This window comes from Symphalangus syndactylus, chromosome 1, assembly GCF_028878055.3.
Source record: "Symphalangus syndactylus isolate Jambi chromosome 1, NHGRI_mSymSyn1-v2.1_pri, whole genome shotgun sequence".
Classification (NCBI taxonomy): Eukaryota; Metazoa; Chordata; class Mammalia; order Primates; family Hylobatidae; genus Symphalangus; species Symphalangus syndactylus.
Window position 1 is genome coordinate 65,954,747 of NC_072423.2, and position 16,361 is coordinate 65,971,107.

At 38.3% G+C, this 16,361-nt stretch overlaps 1 protein-coding gene across 9 annotated transcripts in view; it reads left to right on the forward strand.

The window, feature by feature from the left end:
* The window catches only part of USP14 (ubiquitin specific peptidase 14), a 54,852-nt gene that overhangs the window by 8,657 nt on the left and 29,834 nt on the right, over window positions 1–16,361 (forward strand). For 3 of the 9 annotated variants that reach the window (XM_055236744.2, XM_063640688.1, XM_063640692.1), the window contains exons 3-5: window positions 156–188; window positions 12,255–12,359; window positions 13,575–13,678. In XM_055236744.2, coding sequence (XP_055092719.1) covers window positions 156–188; window positions 12,255–12,359; window positions 13,575–13,678 — 242 coding nt within the window. The remainder of the gene's footprint in view (window positions 1–155; window positions 189–12,254; window positions 12,360–13,574; window positions 13,679–16,361) is intronic. The other 6 variants (XM_055236763.2, XM_063640699.1, XM_063640706.1 and 3 more) reach the window with 3 other exon arrangements.

The window sequence follows — 16,361 nt, forward strand, 5'->3', positions numbered from 1 at the left end:
AAAAATTTGTATTTTATTGCCATAGTTTTAAATAAAATCTGCATATAGGATAAATTTTATTCTGTTTTGAAGTAGATTAAAATAAATTGATTATTAAAGATTGTGTTCAGCTTGTACAGCAGTGGTTAAATGTCTTTTGTTTGTCTTTGAAACAGGATGATGATTGGGGAAACATCAAAATAAAAAATGTAAGTATTATCTTATGAATGTTTATTATAATGCAGTAACCTCATTAGGATACCAAAATACGTTCCAGATGACTTTTTTTTCATATGTATATCCAGTTGTTCCAGCACTATCTGTTGAAAATACTTGCCTTTTCCCATTGACTTGTGTTGGGCTCTTTCTTGAAAACTGGTTAATAGGTTTGTTTTTGGGTTTTTGTTTCATTGATCTAGTAGTTTAAGTTACGCTAGTACCAAATGGTTGTGATTACTAAAGCCTTATAATAAAAGTCTTGAAAAAAAATTTAGCTGGGTGTGGTGGTGCATGCCTGTAATCCTAGCTACTCGGGAGGCTGAGGCAGGAGGCAGGAGAATCACTTGAACCTGGGAGGCGGAGATTGCAGTGAGCCGAGATCGTGCCACTGCACTCCAGCCTGGCAACAGAGCGAGACTCCGTCTGCAAAAAAGAGTCTTGAAATAAGATAGTATATGTTCTTATGCTCTCCAACTTTCTCCTCTTTGAGATTTTGTTTGAGATTACATTGAATCTGTAGCTCAATTTGGGGAGAATAAACATCTTAACAATATTGAGTATTAAAATCCTTGAATATGATGTACTTCCTTAGTAGGTCTCTGTTTTTCTCTTAGCAGAGTTGTAGTTTTTAAACATAGAGGTTTTGCATGAATGGTTTTTTTTTTTTGAGACAGGGTCTCACTCTCACGTATGCTGGAGCACAGTGGCATGATCACGGCTCGCTGTGGCTTCAAACTCCCAGGCTCAGGCAGTCCTTCCATCTCAGCCTTCCGAGTAGCTGGGACCACAGGCGTGTGTTACCATGCCCAGTTAATTAATTAATTTTAATTATTTTTTGTAGAGATGGGGGTGTCACTATGTTGCCCAGGCTGGTCTTGAACTCCAGGGCTCAAGCGATCCTCCTGCCTTGGCCTCCCAAAGTGCTGGGATTAACAGGTGTGAGTCACTGTGCTCAGCCCGTGCATGACTTCTCTTAAATTATTGAAACTTAACATTTGTTCACTGCTTAAAATAATATTAAAAAATTATTTCCAGTGTTCATGGCTAGAATGTAAAAATACAGTGGATTTTTCTCATTTTTTTTTTTTTTTTTTTTTTTTGAGACTGAGTCTCACTCTTACTGCCCAGGCTGGAGTGCAATGGCGTGATCTCGGCTCGCTGCAACCTCCGCCTCCCGGGTTAAAGCAATTCTCCTACCTGAGCTGGGATTACAGGAGCCCACCACCACGCCCGGCTAATTTTTGTATTTTTAGTAGAGATGGGGTTTCTCCATGTTGGTCAGGCTGGTTTCGAACTCCTGACCTCAGGTGATCCGCCCACCTTGGCCGCCCAAAGTGCTAGGATTACAGGCGTGAGCCACCGCACCCGGCCAAAATACAATTGATTTTTCTAAGTTTATTTTCATTCTTTGTTCTTGTAAGCAATTCACTTACTAATTCCAGTTGTGTTTTGGGCAGATTCCATTGGGTTTTCTGTGTACATAAACGTGTTATCTGCAAATAATGACAATTTTACTTCTCCCTTTTCAATATTCATGACTTTCAGATTTCTTAAACTTTATTGACGTATAATTGATAAGCCAATCACTTCTTTTTTTTTTTTTTTTTTTTTTTGAGACAGAGTCTTGCTTTGTTGCCCAGGCTGGAGTGTGGTGGTGTGATCTTGGCTCACTGCATTATCTGCCTCCTGGGTTCATGTGATTCTCCTGCCTCAACCTCCCGAGTAGCTGGGATTACAGACGCCTACCACCACGCCTGGCTAATTTTTGTATTTTTGGTAGAGACGGGGTTTTGCCACCTTGGCCAGGCTGGTCTTGAACTCCTGACCTCAAGTGATCTGCCTGCCTTGATCTCCCAAAGTGCTGGGATTACAGGCGTGAGCCACTGTGCCAGGCCTTGTCCTACTTTTTAATAGGACTTCTAATACAGTGTTAATAGAAAGTGATAAGAGTGGCTGGGCACGGTGGCTAACACCTGTAATCCCAGCACTTTGGGAGGCTGAGGCAGGTGGATCACGAGATCAGGAGATCGAGGCCATCCTGGCTAACATGGTGAAACTCCGTCTCGACTAAAAAAAAAATACAAAACAATTAGCTGTGCGTGGTGGCAGGCTCCTGTAGTCCCAGCTACTCAGGAGGCTGAGGCAGGAGAATGGTGTGAGCCTAGGAGGCAGAGGTTGCAGTGAGCCGAGATTGTGCCACTGTACTCCAGCCTGGGCAACAGAGCAAGACTCCATCTCAAAAAAAAAAAAAAAAAAAAGTGATACGAGTGGACATCTTGGCCGGGTGTGGTGGCTCACACCTGTAATCCCAGCACTTTGGGAGGCCAAGGAGGGTGGATCACTTAAGGTCAGGAGTTTGAGACCAGCCTGGCCAACATGGTGAAACCCCGTCTCTATTAAAAATACAAAAATTAGCCGAGTGTCGTGGTGCGCGCCAAGAGAATTGCTTGACCTTGGGAAGCGGAGGTTGCAATGAGCTGAGATCACACCACTGCACTGCAACCTGGGCAACAGAGCAAGACTCCACCTCAAAAAAAAAAAAAAGAGTGGACATCTTGTCTTATTCTAGTTCACTACAACTTAAAATTATGAAAGACCGTTAAATTTTGTTAAGTGTTTTTTCTGTTTGTTAAAATGCTGGTATGATTTTTTTTCTTTTTTTCTGTTCGTAGTGTGGTTATTCTCATTGATTTTTAACTTAAACCTTGCATTTCTGGGATGTGCAGTTCTCAAATTTCTTGGTTTTGTGACCCTTTTGCCCTCTTAAATATTATGATTGACCCCAGAGTTTCATATAAAGGCACACCTCATTTTATTGTGCTTCACAGATAATTGTGATTTTTATAAGTTGGAGGTTTGTGGCCACCTTGCATCGAGCAAGTTTATAGGCACCATTTTTCCAGCAGCCTATGTTCACTTCATGTCTCTTTGTCACATTTTGGTGATTCTTGCAATATTTGAAACATTTTCATTACTCTCATGTCAAGTATGTTGATCTTTGATGTTACTTTTGTAATTGTTTTGGGGTGTCATGAATCACACCTGTAAGACGGCAAACTTGATCGGCAAATGTGTGTTCTGACAGCCTCACCAACCCACAGTTCCCTCCTCCCTCTTCTCGGGCCTCCCTATTCCCTGAGACAAGACAGTATTGAAATTAGGCCAATTAATAACCCTATAGGCTGAGCACGGTGGCTCACACCTGTAATCCTAGCACTTTGGGAGGCCGAGGTGGGTGGATTCCTGAGTTCAGGAGTTTGAGATCAGCCTGGCCAACATGGTGAAACCCCGTCTCCACTAAAGATAGAAAAATAGCCGGGCGTGATGGCACATGCCTGTAATCCCAGCTATTCAGGAGGCTGAGGCAGGAGAATTGCTTGAGCCCGGGAGATGGAGGTTGCAGTGAGCTGAGATCATGCCACTGCACTCCAGCCTGGCCGACAGAGCGAGACTCTGTCTCAAAAATAAATAAATAAATAAATAAATAAATAAATAAATAAATAAATAAATAACCCTACAATGGCCTCTAAGCGTTCAAGAGAAAGGAAGAGTTTCATGTCTTTTACTTCCAACAGAAAGCTAGAAATGATTAAGCTTAGTGAAGAAGGCCTGTGTAAAGCCAAGACAGGCCAAAAGCTAGGCATTTTGCAGCAGTTAACCAAGTTGTGAATACAAAGGTCCAGTTTTCAAAGGAAATTTATAATTTAAAAGATAAGTTCTTGAAGTGTTACTGCAATGAACACACGAGTGATAAAGCAAAGCAGCCTTATTGCTGATATGGAGAAAGTTTAAGTGGTGTGGATAGAAGATCAAACTAGCCACAACATTTCCCTAAGTCAAAGCCTAACCAGAGCAAGACCCTAATTCTCTTTAATTCTGTGAAGGCTGAGAGAGGTGAGGAAGCTACATTATCCTCATCAGACTAACACAGGAACGGAAAACCGAACACCGCATGTTGTCACTTGTAAGTGGGAGCTGAACAATGAGAATACATGGACCCAGGGAGGAGAACAGCACATGCGGGGGCCTGTCAGGCAGTGGGATGTGGGGAGAGCATCAGGATAAATAGCTAATCCATGCTGGGCTTAATACCTAGGTGATGGGTCTGTAGGTGCAGCAAACCACCATGACACAATGTTTACCTGTGTAACAAACCTGCACATCCTGGACATGTACCCTGGAACTTAAAAAAATATATATATATATATAATATATATATATAAATTGAAGCTAGCAGAAGTTGGTTCACGAGGCTTAAAGAAAGAAGCAATCTCTGTAACATAAAAGTGCAAGGTGAAACAGTAAGTGCTGATGGAGAAGCTGCAGTAAGTTATCCAGAAGATCTACCTAAGATTGTTGATGAATCTATACAACAGATTTTCAATGTGGATGAAGCAGCCTGATATTGGAAAAAGATGCTGTCTAAACCTTTCATAGCTAGAGAGGAGAAGTTAGTGCCTGGGTTCAAAGGCCAGGCTCAGCTAATGACTTTAAGTTGAAACCAGTGCTCATTTACCATTCCCAAAACCATGGATCTCTTAAGAATGATGCTAAATCTACTCTGCCTGTGCTCTATATATGGAACAACAAAGCCCGGATGCCAGTACATCTGTTTACAGTGTGGAGTACTGAATGTTTTAAGGCCACCATTGAGACTTACTGCTCAGAAAGATTCCTTCCAAAATATTACTGCTCATTGACAATGCATCTAGTCACTCAAGAGTTTTGAGAGAGATAAACGAGATGAATGTTGTTTTCGTGTCTGCTACAACAACTATTCTGCAGCCCATGGATCAGGGAGTAATTTCTACTTTCAAATCTTATTATTTAAGAGCTATATTTTGTAAGGCTGAAGTTTCCCTATAAAGTTATTTCTCCATGAATCTGGGCAAAATCAATTAAAAACCTTCTGGAAAGGATTCACCATTCTTGATACCATTAGGAACATTCATGGGAGGAAGTTAAAATAAAATCAGTATTACCAGGAGTTTGAAAGAAGTTGATTCTAACCCTCATGGATGACTTTGAGGAGTTCAAAACTTGAGTTGAGGATACAGCTGCACATGTGGTAGAAACAGGAAGAAAACGAATTAGAAGTGGCCAGGCACGGTGGCTTACTCCTATAATCCCAGCACTTTGGGAGTCTGAGACAGGAGGAGAGCTTCAGGCTGGGAGTTTGAGACCAGCCTGGGCAACACAGTGAGACCCTGTCTCTACAAAAAATAAAATTAGTTGGGCATGATGGTGTATACCTGTAGTCCTAGCTACTCTGGAGACTGAGGCAGTAGGATCGCTTAAGCCTAGGAGTTTGAGGTTACAGTGAGCCATGATTGTGCCACTACACTCCAATCTGAGTGACAGAGCGAGACCATGTATCTAAAAAACGAAAAAGAATAGAAAAATGGAGCTTGAAATTGTGACTGAATTGCCACAATCTCATGATACAACTTGAACAGGTGAGGAGGTAACTTATAGATGTGCAAAGAAAGTAATTTCTTGAGATAGACTCTACTTCTAGTGAAGAAGCTGTGAATGTTGTTGAAATGACAATAAAGGATTTAAAATATTACATAGGCTTACTTGATAAAGCAGCAGCAGGATTTGAGAGGTTTGACTCCAGTTTTGAAAGAAGTCCTACTGTGGATAGAATGCTGTTAAACAGCACTGCAAGCTACAGAGAACTCTTTCATGAAAAGAAGTCAGTGTGGCAGGTTTCATTGTTGTCTCATTTTAAGCAAGGAACCAGTGCTGTGATCAGTCAGTAGCCATCAACTTGGAAACAAGACCCCCCACCCTGCAAGAAGATGATTAACTGAAGGCTTAGATGATTGTCAGCTTTTTTTTTTGTAAGCAATAAATTATTTTAAAATTAAGGTATGTGCATTCCTTTTTAGACATAATGCTGTTGCATACTTCACAGACTGATATAAACATGATGTTTGTATGCACTGGGGAAAAATTTTTGTGTGACTTGGTTTATTGTGATATTTGCTTTCTCATGCTCTGGAACCCAAACTAATATCTTTAAGGTATCCCTGTGTTTTAATCTATGTAATACTCTTTCGTTGGATAGAAGCTAATTTTATCTAAGTCAGTTTATCACATTTTTTAGTGATTTGTACTATGTTGTAAGAAATCTTCGCCTGTGCCAAGTTTACAAGATACATTTTTTTTCTGTTTTCCTGTAAAGCTTGATAAGTTTTAGCTGTTACATTTAGATATATTGTCTGGTTTTTTTTTTTTTTTTGAGACAGAGTCTCACTCTGTTGCCTAGGCTGGAGTGCAGTGGGACGATCTCGGCTCACTGCAAGCTCCGCCTCCTGCTCCTGGTTCACGCCGTTCTCCTGCCTCAGCCTCCCGAGTAGCTGGGACTGCAGGTGCCCGCCACCACACCCAGCTAATTTTTTTGTATTTTTTTTAGTGGAGACGGGGTTTCACCATGTTAGCCAGGATGGTCTCGATCTCCTGACCTCGTGATCAGCCCGCCTCGGCCTCCCAAAGTGCTGGGATTACAGGCGTGAGCCACCATGCCCGGCCCATATTGTCTGTTTTTTTTTTTTCTGAGACGGAGTTTTGTTCTTGTTGCCCAGGCTGGAGTGCAATGTCGCGATCTCGGCTCACCGCAATCTCCATCTCCCAGGTTCAAGCGATTCTTCTGCCTCAGACTCCCGAGTAGCTAGGATTACAGGCATGCACCACCACACCCAGCTAATTGTTTGTATTTTTTTTAGTATGTTGTTGGTCAGACTGGTCTCCATGTCGGTCAGGCTGGTCTTGAACTCCCGACCTCAGGCAATCCGCCCGCCTCGGCCTCCCAAAGTGCTGGGATTACAGGTGTGAGCCACCGCACCTGGTCTGTGGTCTGTTTTGAGTAAATTCTTGTGTTTGCTGTTAAGCAATGGTTGAGGTTATTTTTTTCACATGAATATTTAATGTAGTGAGCAACATTTGTTGAAAAGACTATTCTTTTCCATTTTTCCTCAGTGCCTTTGTTGAAAATCAGTTGACCATAAACATATGGGTTTATTTCTGGATTCTGTTTTCTTCCACTGATTTTTATATGTACCTTTTTACCAGTACCCATCCCCTGCTGTTTTGATTCTTCAGGCCTTGAAATCAGGTCGTCTAAGCCTTCCAGTTGTTTTTCTTTTTTAAAGTTGTGTTGGCTATTCTGGGAACTTTGTACGTCTATTGCACATTTTTAGATTCTGCTTGTCATTTTCTCCATAAGAGCCTGCTGGGATTTTGATTGGAATTGCACTGAATCTGTAAGTCTGGGACATCTCAATATTGAGTCTTCTAATTCACAAACATAGTAAACCTTTCCTTTATTTAAATGTTCAGTGTTGGGACTTACACATATTTTGTTGCACATATTGTTAAGTATTTCACTTTTTTTTTTTTTTTTGAGACAGTCTTGCTCTGATGCCCAGGCTGGAGTGCAGTGGCGTGATCTCAGCTCACTGCAGACTCCACCTCCTGGGTTCAAGTGATTCTCCTTCCTCAGCCTCCTGAGTAACTGGGATTATAGGCACTTGCCACCATGCCTGACTGATTTTTGTATTTTTAGTAGAGACAGGGTGTCACCATGTTGGCCAGGCTGGTCTCAGACTCCTAACTTAAAGTGATCCACCCGCCTCGGCCTCCCCAAGTGCTGGGATTATAGGCGTAAGCCACTGCACCTGGCTTATTTCATGGTTTTTAATGTTATCGTAAGTGGTACTTTTCTTTTCTTTTTTTTTTTTTTAAAGACGAGGTCTTGCTTTGTCGGCTGGAGTGCAGTGGCACAATCATAGCTCACTGCAGCCTTGAATTCTTGGGCTCAAGGGGTTCTCCCACCTCACCCTCCTGAGTAGTTGGGACTACAGGCTTGCGCCATTGTGCTTGGCTAATTTTTTGTTTTTGTTTTTGAGACAGAGTCTTGCTCTGTTGCCTAGGCTGGAGTGCAGTGACGTGATCATGGCTCACTGTAGTCTCTGCCTCCCAGGTTCAATCCGTTCTCGTGCCTCAGCCTCCCGAGTAGCTAGGTCTACAGGAATGTGCCACCACGCTGAGCTAATTTTTGTGTTTTTAGTAGAGATGGGGTTTTGCCATGTTGGCCAGGCTGTTCTCAAACTGGCCTCAAGCAATCCTCCTACCTTGGCCTCTCAAAGTGCTGGGATTACAGGCGTGAGCCGTTGCACCCAGCTGTGGTGTTTTTGAAATGTCATTTTCCAATTGCTTGCTAGTATATAAAAATAAAGTTAATTTTTATAATTGACTTTGTATCCTGTGACTTTATTTCATATATTATTAGGATATTGTAGGTATACATGTCATCTGCAAATAAGGACAGTTTTATTTCTTCGTTTTTAATCTTTGTGCATTTTGTTTCTCTTTTTTTCTTTATTGCAATGCTTAAGACTTTAAACAATGCTGAGTAGAAGTGGTCGATAGTGGACATCATTGCCTTTTTCCTGACCTTAGGGGAAAAGACTCCAGTCATTGCTGGAGGTAGTTTATAGATGTTCATCATCAGGTTCAGGAACTCTGTTTCTAGCTTGCTGAGAGGTTTTGTCATGAATGGAAGTTGAATTTTGTCATTTCGTTAAATGCCTTTTCTATATCATTTCTTCCTCTCATTTTATCCATTAAACTACACCGACTTTTGCGTATTGAACAGAACTTATATTGTTGGGATAAACCCCACTTGGACATTATATATTGCTAGATTCTATTTGCTTATCTTTTGTTAAGGTTTTTTGTGTCTCTTTTCATAAGAGATAATGGTTTGTAGTTTTCTTGTATTCTTTTTTATCTGGTTTTGCTATCAGTGTAATGTTGGTCTTATACAATAAGTTAGGAAGCATCCCCTCTTTTCTGAGTTTGTATTAATATTTTTTCTTTCTTTTTTATTTCTGCTCCCACTCCACTGGGATATTTTTTCTTTAAATGTTGCCTAGTTCACTAGACTTCATCTGGGTTTGGAGTTTTCTTTGTAGGAAGACTTTAAATTAAGAATTTAGTGTCTTTAATAAATGTAGGACTATTTAGATAGTATGTTTTCTTTCATATCAGTTTGATAATCAGTATTTCTTAAGGAATTGGTTCATTTAATTTAAGTTGTTGAATTGATTGTCATATTCTACTGTTATTATCCTTTAATTCTAGAATGTGTAGTGCTGTTTTTTCGTTTTCCTCTCTAGTATTGGCAAATTATGATTTGGCTGTTTCCTTTATCATCAAGCCAGAGTTTTATCAGTTTCATTGATTGTGTCCCCCCCCCCAAAAAAAAACATTTGGCCTGTTCATTTATTACTTCGTTAATTTTTTCTCTTTGCTTTCTTTCTACTTCGGTTTTAATTTTTTAAAAATTTTGAAAATTTTTATATAATCATATTTTGTTGAATGAAGTGCTGAAACCCAGGCAAATGGTGGTGACTTTTTTGGTTTGTTTTAGAGATGGGGACTCGCTATGTTGCTCAGGCTGTCCTTGAGCTCCTAGGCTCAAGCAGTACTCCCACCTTAGCCTTCCGACTACCTTAGACTACAGGTGTGCGCCACCACACATGGCTTGGTTTTAATTTTTTCTTTTTCTAGCTTAAGGTAGAAGCTTACCTAGTTCATTAATTTTAAGCCTTTTTTTAAAATCTCGTTTGCTCATTTTTGTAGTATGTATTTGCTTTTTCTTATAGATTTGCTTTTTTGAGTGCTTAGTATATATGGTATAGTTTTGCCCCTAGTTTATTGTTTTCAAATGTTTTATAGACATTTTTAAGATTTGTGTAGCTAGTTACATCAGTCTTTTTAATATTTGTCAATTTTAGAAAATCTTCCAACAATGCATGAGTTTTTTGATTCACTTGCCTTCTTTTATGAATATTAATTTTTTTACATTTAAATCTTTACCTTTAATTCATTATGGTTGTGGTATGGTATGAAGTAGAGAGAGCTGATAGTATGTTTTTTTCTAACGTACACAGTTTTTCTCAATATTTTTCATTATATAATCCCTTTTCCTAATAATTTTTAAGGGCATTGTTTTAGTCTCTTTATTTTTCAGAAATTTCTTAGCTATTATCATGGGTATAAATTTGCTGCATGAATGAATCATTTTGCAAGGTTTTGTAAAGGAATTTCATTAAATTTGTATAACTATAATTGCATCTTTATAGTAATTTTTCACGTTCAGAACTTGTCATGTCTTTCAGTTTATTTAGGTGCTTTTTTTTTAATATCCTTAAGTAAAGCTTTATTCTCTCATTAAAGTATTACATTTTTCTTGTTATGCTTATTCTTAGATATATGTTGGCATTTCTTCTATTGTGTTTTCCAACTGGTTATTGCTAGTATATTCTTTAAATAGTTGGCTCTTGAGACAGTTGTCTTTGGAAAAAGATTCTTGGCCTGGTAGGGTGGCTTATACCTGCAGTCCCAGCACTTTGGGAGGCTGAGATGGGGGGATCACTTGAGGCCAGAAGTTTGAGGCTACAGTGACCTATAATTGTGCCACTGCACTCCTGCCTGGGTGACAGAGTGAGTCTCTGTCTCTAAAAAAAAAAAAAAAAAAATTCTGTAGTGATGGCTTAGTACTGCTTTACTGCTTTGCAATGATCTTATAAAATGTCTATGTAGAAATAAAAAGTGATAGAATAAAGGTCATTAAATTTAATTGTAGGTATTCTTAACTGAATTTGTTGGCCTTACTAATTTCCTAATTTTAATCATCATCTGGATATTTTTAGTCTTCTGGCTATCATTTTTCCTTCCTTGTTCTTTTTTTTTTTTTTTTTTTTTGTTTAATCTCCACTTCTGGTCCTACCTTTTTCTTTGTCTCATGTGTTCATGCCTTCCAATTAAGATATTGAGTAAGAGAGTAAGATGTTGTTCATATTTTAAGATTATGAGCTTTACAATGACAGTGTCTTCCTTGTCCTTCTGTTGACTGTATAGAGTGTTTGCATATGTATTAAATAAAACTATTTACTTAGATTAATGTGTAGAATTATATAATTGGATATTTTGAACAAATTTACTCTGTATTTGGTTTGATATTTTTTAGTAATGGAGAATTTAATGCTCTAAAAATATTTGTATTTAAATGTAAACAACCACTACAGTTACACAATAGACATTCACAGAAAGAATTTTATTAGTGTTTGTTTGTTTGTTTTATTTTTTGAGACAGGGTCTCACTCTGTCGCCCAGGCTGGAATGCAAGGGGTGTGATCACAACTCACCGCAGCCTCAACCTCCTAGGCTCCAGTGATCCTCCCACTTTAGCCCCTAAGTAGCTGGGACTACAGGCATGCACCCCTATGCCCAACTAATATTGGTATTTTTTGTAGAGATGGGATTTCGCTATGTTGGCCAGGCTAGTCTTGAACTGGACTCCAACCATCCACCAGCCTTGGCCTCCCAAAGTGCTAAGATTACAGGCATGAGCCACCATGCCTGGTCTGAATTTTATTAGTTGTTAGTTTGTTGTGGAGAGAGATGATGCCACTAAATGTTAATGATCATTTGAGGAATTCCCTCTGCTTCAATATTGTAAACACTATTAGGTGTTTTTATAGCAACATTTATTTTTTCCTTCAGCTTTATTCGGGTACAGTTTATATAGAGTAAAATTCACTTTTGTTTGATGTACAGTTTGATGACTTTGGGCAATTCTATATTGTCATGTAACCACTACCACAATCACGATTTAGAAGTTTCATCACTAAAAAGTTTCTTTGTACACCTTTGCCTTGGCCTCAAACAGCCACCCCAGTGTTTTTTACTTGTTTTAAACAATGCAGTAATTTTTTAGTAGTGTATTTACAGATTTTTGCAGCCTTCACCACAATCTAATTTTAGAACATTTCCATTACCCCAGAAAGAATCTTGTACCATTTAAAGTCACTCCCTCTTCCCATCTCCAGTCCTAGGCAGCAACTAATCTACTTTCTGCAGATTTACTTTTTTTGGCAAATAGAATTATATAATATGTGTTCTTTTGTGCCTGGCTTCTTTTGTTGGACATAAACATTACCAGCTTTTAAGGATTTTCATGAAATTGCTTTTTTTAAAAACAGGGAATGACTCTACTAATGATGGGGTCAGCAGATGCTCTTCCAGAAGAACCCTCAGCCAAAACTGTCTTCGTAGAAGACATGACAGAAGAACAGTTAGCATCTGCTGTAAGACACACCAGATTTTATATGTTTGATCACTACTTTTTGAAGGACCATTATTAAGGTGTCTTTCAGAAAGTAGCATCTAAATGTCTTGAAAACTTAATCATTAATACCAAGATAGATATTTTTAGCAGTAAATAAGAGTTTTATTATTTTTGATTAGCTTAAGGGAGTCCTTCTGTAGATAAATAATGCACAGCTAGGGTTTTTTTTTTTTTTTTTTTTTGTATTGTACACCTTACTACTGGTTTTCAGACTTCCAAGTGAATTTACTTAGGCTTAACTTATGTATATTTAGCTAATATCTGTAATAAATATGTTTCTGGCAGATAGTACTATGTAAGTGTTTACTATTATTATTTTATGAGAAAACAGGGTCAAAGAGTAGTTTAAATGCTGGGATATTTAAATTTTTAAAATCCTTCATGTGGAAAATACATACATTTTATCCTGAGTTTAAATGCAAAATCAGTTTGGAAACTGGCCAACACATGTCAATTTTTTTTTTTTAACACCTAGCATTTATTTAGTGGCATTCATTCATTTTCATGGGTTTTTCTTTGTTTTTTGTTTTTGCTTTTTTTTTTTTTCCTTGAGATGGGGTCTTGCTCTGTCACCCCGGCTGGAGTGCAGTGGTATGATCATAGCTCACTGTAACCTCAACTTCCTGGGTTCAAGTGATCCTCCCACCCCAGGCTCCTGAGTAGCAAAAATTGTAGGCGTGCACCATCATGCCCAGCAAATTAAAAAAAAAAAATTTTTTTTTTTTTGTAGAGATGGGGTCTTGCTGTGTTGCCTAGGCTGATCTTGAACTTCTGACCTCAAGCAATCCTTCTACCTCAGCCTTTCAAAGTGCTGGGATTACAGGCGTGAGCCACTGTGCCCAATCTGTTATTTTGCTTTTTGTTTTGAAGTGTTTCTATGCATATTTTGCCTATTCTCTTCTCTTGATAAACCTGCAAAAAAGGCAAGACTAGTGTGATTATTCTCTTATTATTTTTAAGAAGGAAACTAAAACATAATATGATGGCCAGCATGGTCCAAGTCAACATTTTTTTGGGGGGAAATTGTTTCTTTAGAGTGAAGGCAGAATATAAATTTGTAGAAGCTAGTAAATGGTACTTGATTCAAAATGAGAATTTTAGTGATTTATATATGCCATGTCATTTTGTAAAAATGGTTTAATGATTTAATCCTTTTTTTTTTTTTTTTAACTAGATGGAGTTACCATGTGGATTGACAAACCTTGGTAACACTTGTTACATGAATGCCACAGTTCAGTGTATTCGTTCTGTGCCTGAACTCAAAGATGCCCTTAAAAGGTAAGACTGCAGTCTTTTTTGGGTAAGGGATGTTCACATTTGGATGAGTAATATTGTTTTGTTTTGCTTTCTTTAGCATCTTAATTGAGATATAATTAATTTATTATACAGTTCACCATTTTAAAGTGTTTGATTTTTATAGTATTTACAAGTTTGTGCAACCATCACCACAATCGATTTTAGGACATTTTCTGCCCCCTCCAAAAGAAGTATCATACTCACTGGCAGTCACTCCTTAAACCCTTTCACCCACCTCTAGCCCTAGCCAACCATTAATCTACTTTCTGTCATAGATTTGCTCATTCTGGGCATTTCATATAAATTTAATCATATAATATGTGGTCTTTTTGTGACTGACTTCTTTCATTTAGCATGTTTCCATGGTTCATTCATGTTATAGCATATATAATACCTCATTCCTATTTTATGGCTGAATAATATTTCATTTTATGGATATATCACATTTTATTTATCCATTCATTTTGTTGATGGAAATTTGAATTGTTTCTCCTTTTTGGCTGTTATGAGTAATGCTGCTGTGAACGTTCATGTTTTTTTGTGTAGATGAACGTTTTCATATAGTAACTATGTTTAATGTTTTGAGGAACTGCCACAATGATTTTCCAAAGTGATGGTACCATTTTACATTCTCACCAGCAATGTGAGAAAATTGCCAATATTGTCTGTCTTTGATTAAGTCATCTAGCGGTATGAAGTGTGGTATCTCATTGTGGTTGTCATGCACATTGTTTTTAGTGGCTAATGATGTTGGGCATCTTTACATGTGCTTATTGGCCATTTGTGTATCTTCTTTGGAGAAATGTCTATTTAAATCTTTTGCCTGTGTTTTAATTGGGTTATTTGTCTTTTTAAAAATTCAATTGTGTTTTTATGTATATACAAGTTCCTTACCCAATGGATAATATGCAAATCTTTTCTTCTATACTATAAGCTGTCATTTTACTTTCTTTTTTTTTTTTTTTTTTTTTTTTTTTTTGAGACGGAGTCTTGCTCTGTCACCCAGGCTGGAGTGCAGTGGCGCAATCTCGGCTCACTGCAAGCTCTGCCTCCCGGGTTCACGCCATTCTCCTGCCTCAGCCTCTCCGAGTAGCTGGGACTACAGGCGCCCGCCACCACGCCCGGCTAATTTTTTGTATTTTTAGTAGAGACGGGGTTTCACTGTGGTCTCGATCTCCTGACCTCGTGATCCGCCCACCTCGGCCTCCCAAAGTGCTGGGATTACAAGCGTGAGCCACCGCGCCCGGCCTTTTTACTTTCTTTTTTAAAAATTTATTTTTTTCCTAAGTCTGTTGTATGCAGTGTCCTTTTACTTTTCTTGATGGTATGTTTGTAATGCAAATGTTTTTTAATTTTGATGTAGTTTAATCTTAATTTTTTCTTTTGTCACATATGCTTTTGGTTTCGTATGTAAGAAGCCATTGTCTAATTCTAGGTTACAAAGACTTACTTCGTTGTTGTTTTTCAAGAGTTAATATACTTTTAGTTCTTCTATTGAGGCCTGTGGTTAATTTTTATGTATGGTGGGAGGGAGGGAGGTATTTGCCTATTATTTTGCATGTGTATATCCAGTTCTTCCAGCATCATTTGTTGAAGGCTATTGTTTCCCCACTAAATTGTCTTAGCACCTTTTTTGAAAGTCAGTTGACCTTAATGTATAGGTTCATTTCTGGACCCTGGATTCTTTTCCATTTATGTATATGTCTATCCTTATGTCAGTCAGTACTGGTTTCAAAAAAGAAAGAACATTTTGTTTTTATACCATCGTATGAAAGGAAAAGAGTGAAGAATTAATTACAAATGTTTTGAGAACCTGTGAAATGGTCTACAAATAAGGGCCCTTTCTTCCAGTGAGTATAAATGTAACTTAAAAAATATGTAACTTAATTCTGACTAAATTTATACAACTGTCTTGATACATAAATTGTCAGTTCTTTATGATAGAATTCTGAACTACAATTTGGTTTCTAGACAGCTTTATGAATATTGATTTTTGTTTTTTCCCCTCAGTCTATTGTGAAGTGTTGTGATAGAACTGAGCAGAAGAGAAGGGAGAGAAGGACTGTGCAAAAATCTGAAAGAGTGACTTTAAAGGTTTTCTACATTTCTCTGAAGTGGATAGTTGTCAGGTATTTATGAGAAATTGCATAGATGGCAGCTGACGTATTATCAGTGAACAAGACACAGTATCTGTTTTCAAGGCACCTACAGTCTAATAGAGAAAGACTATCAAGTGAACAGGTACTGTTTCAGAACTGCTTTGATGGGAAATGTAGGCTGCTATGAGAACATCTAAGGGAGTTCATCAGGGGTATCTGAGGATGGTTTGGGAAGACTTTTTAGAGTAACTGGTATTTAAACAGTTAGGTATTATCCCAGCCTGGATGAGAGGTTAGGGAAGTGTGAGAGTGGACTGGAGGAAAAAGTTTTTAAGCAAGAGTCTGGAGGCAGGAGACTGCAACATACTCAGTGCAACTGCCTGGAGAAGGATGGATGTAGAAACGGTGATAGATGGGAGATTAGCAGGGGCCAGCCAGAAATCTTGAAGTCATTTTTAAGAAGTGTGGACTTTGTGTTGTGGGCGAAGAGAAACCATTGGAAGATTTTAAGCAGAGTACTGACATTCAAATTATCCTCTGAATTCTAGGTAGCTAAGATTATTATT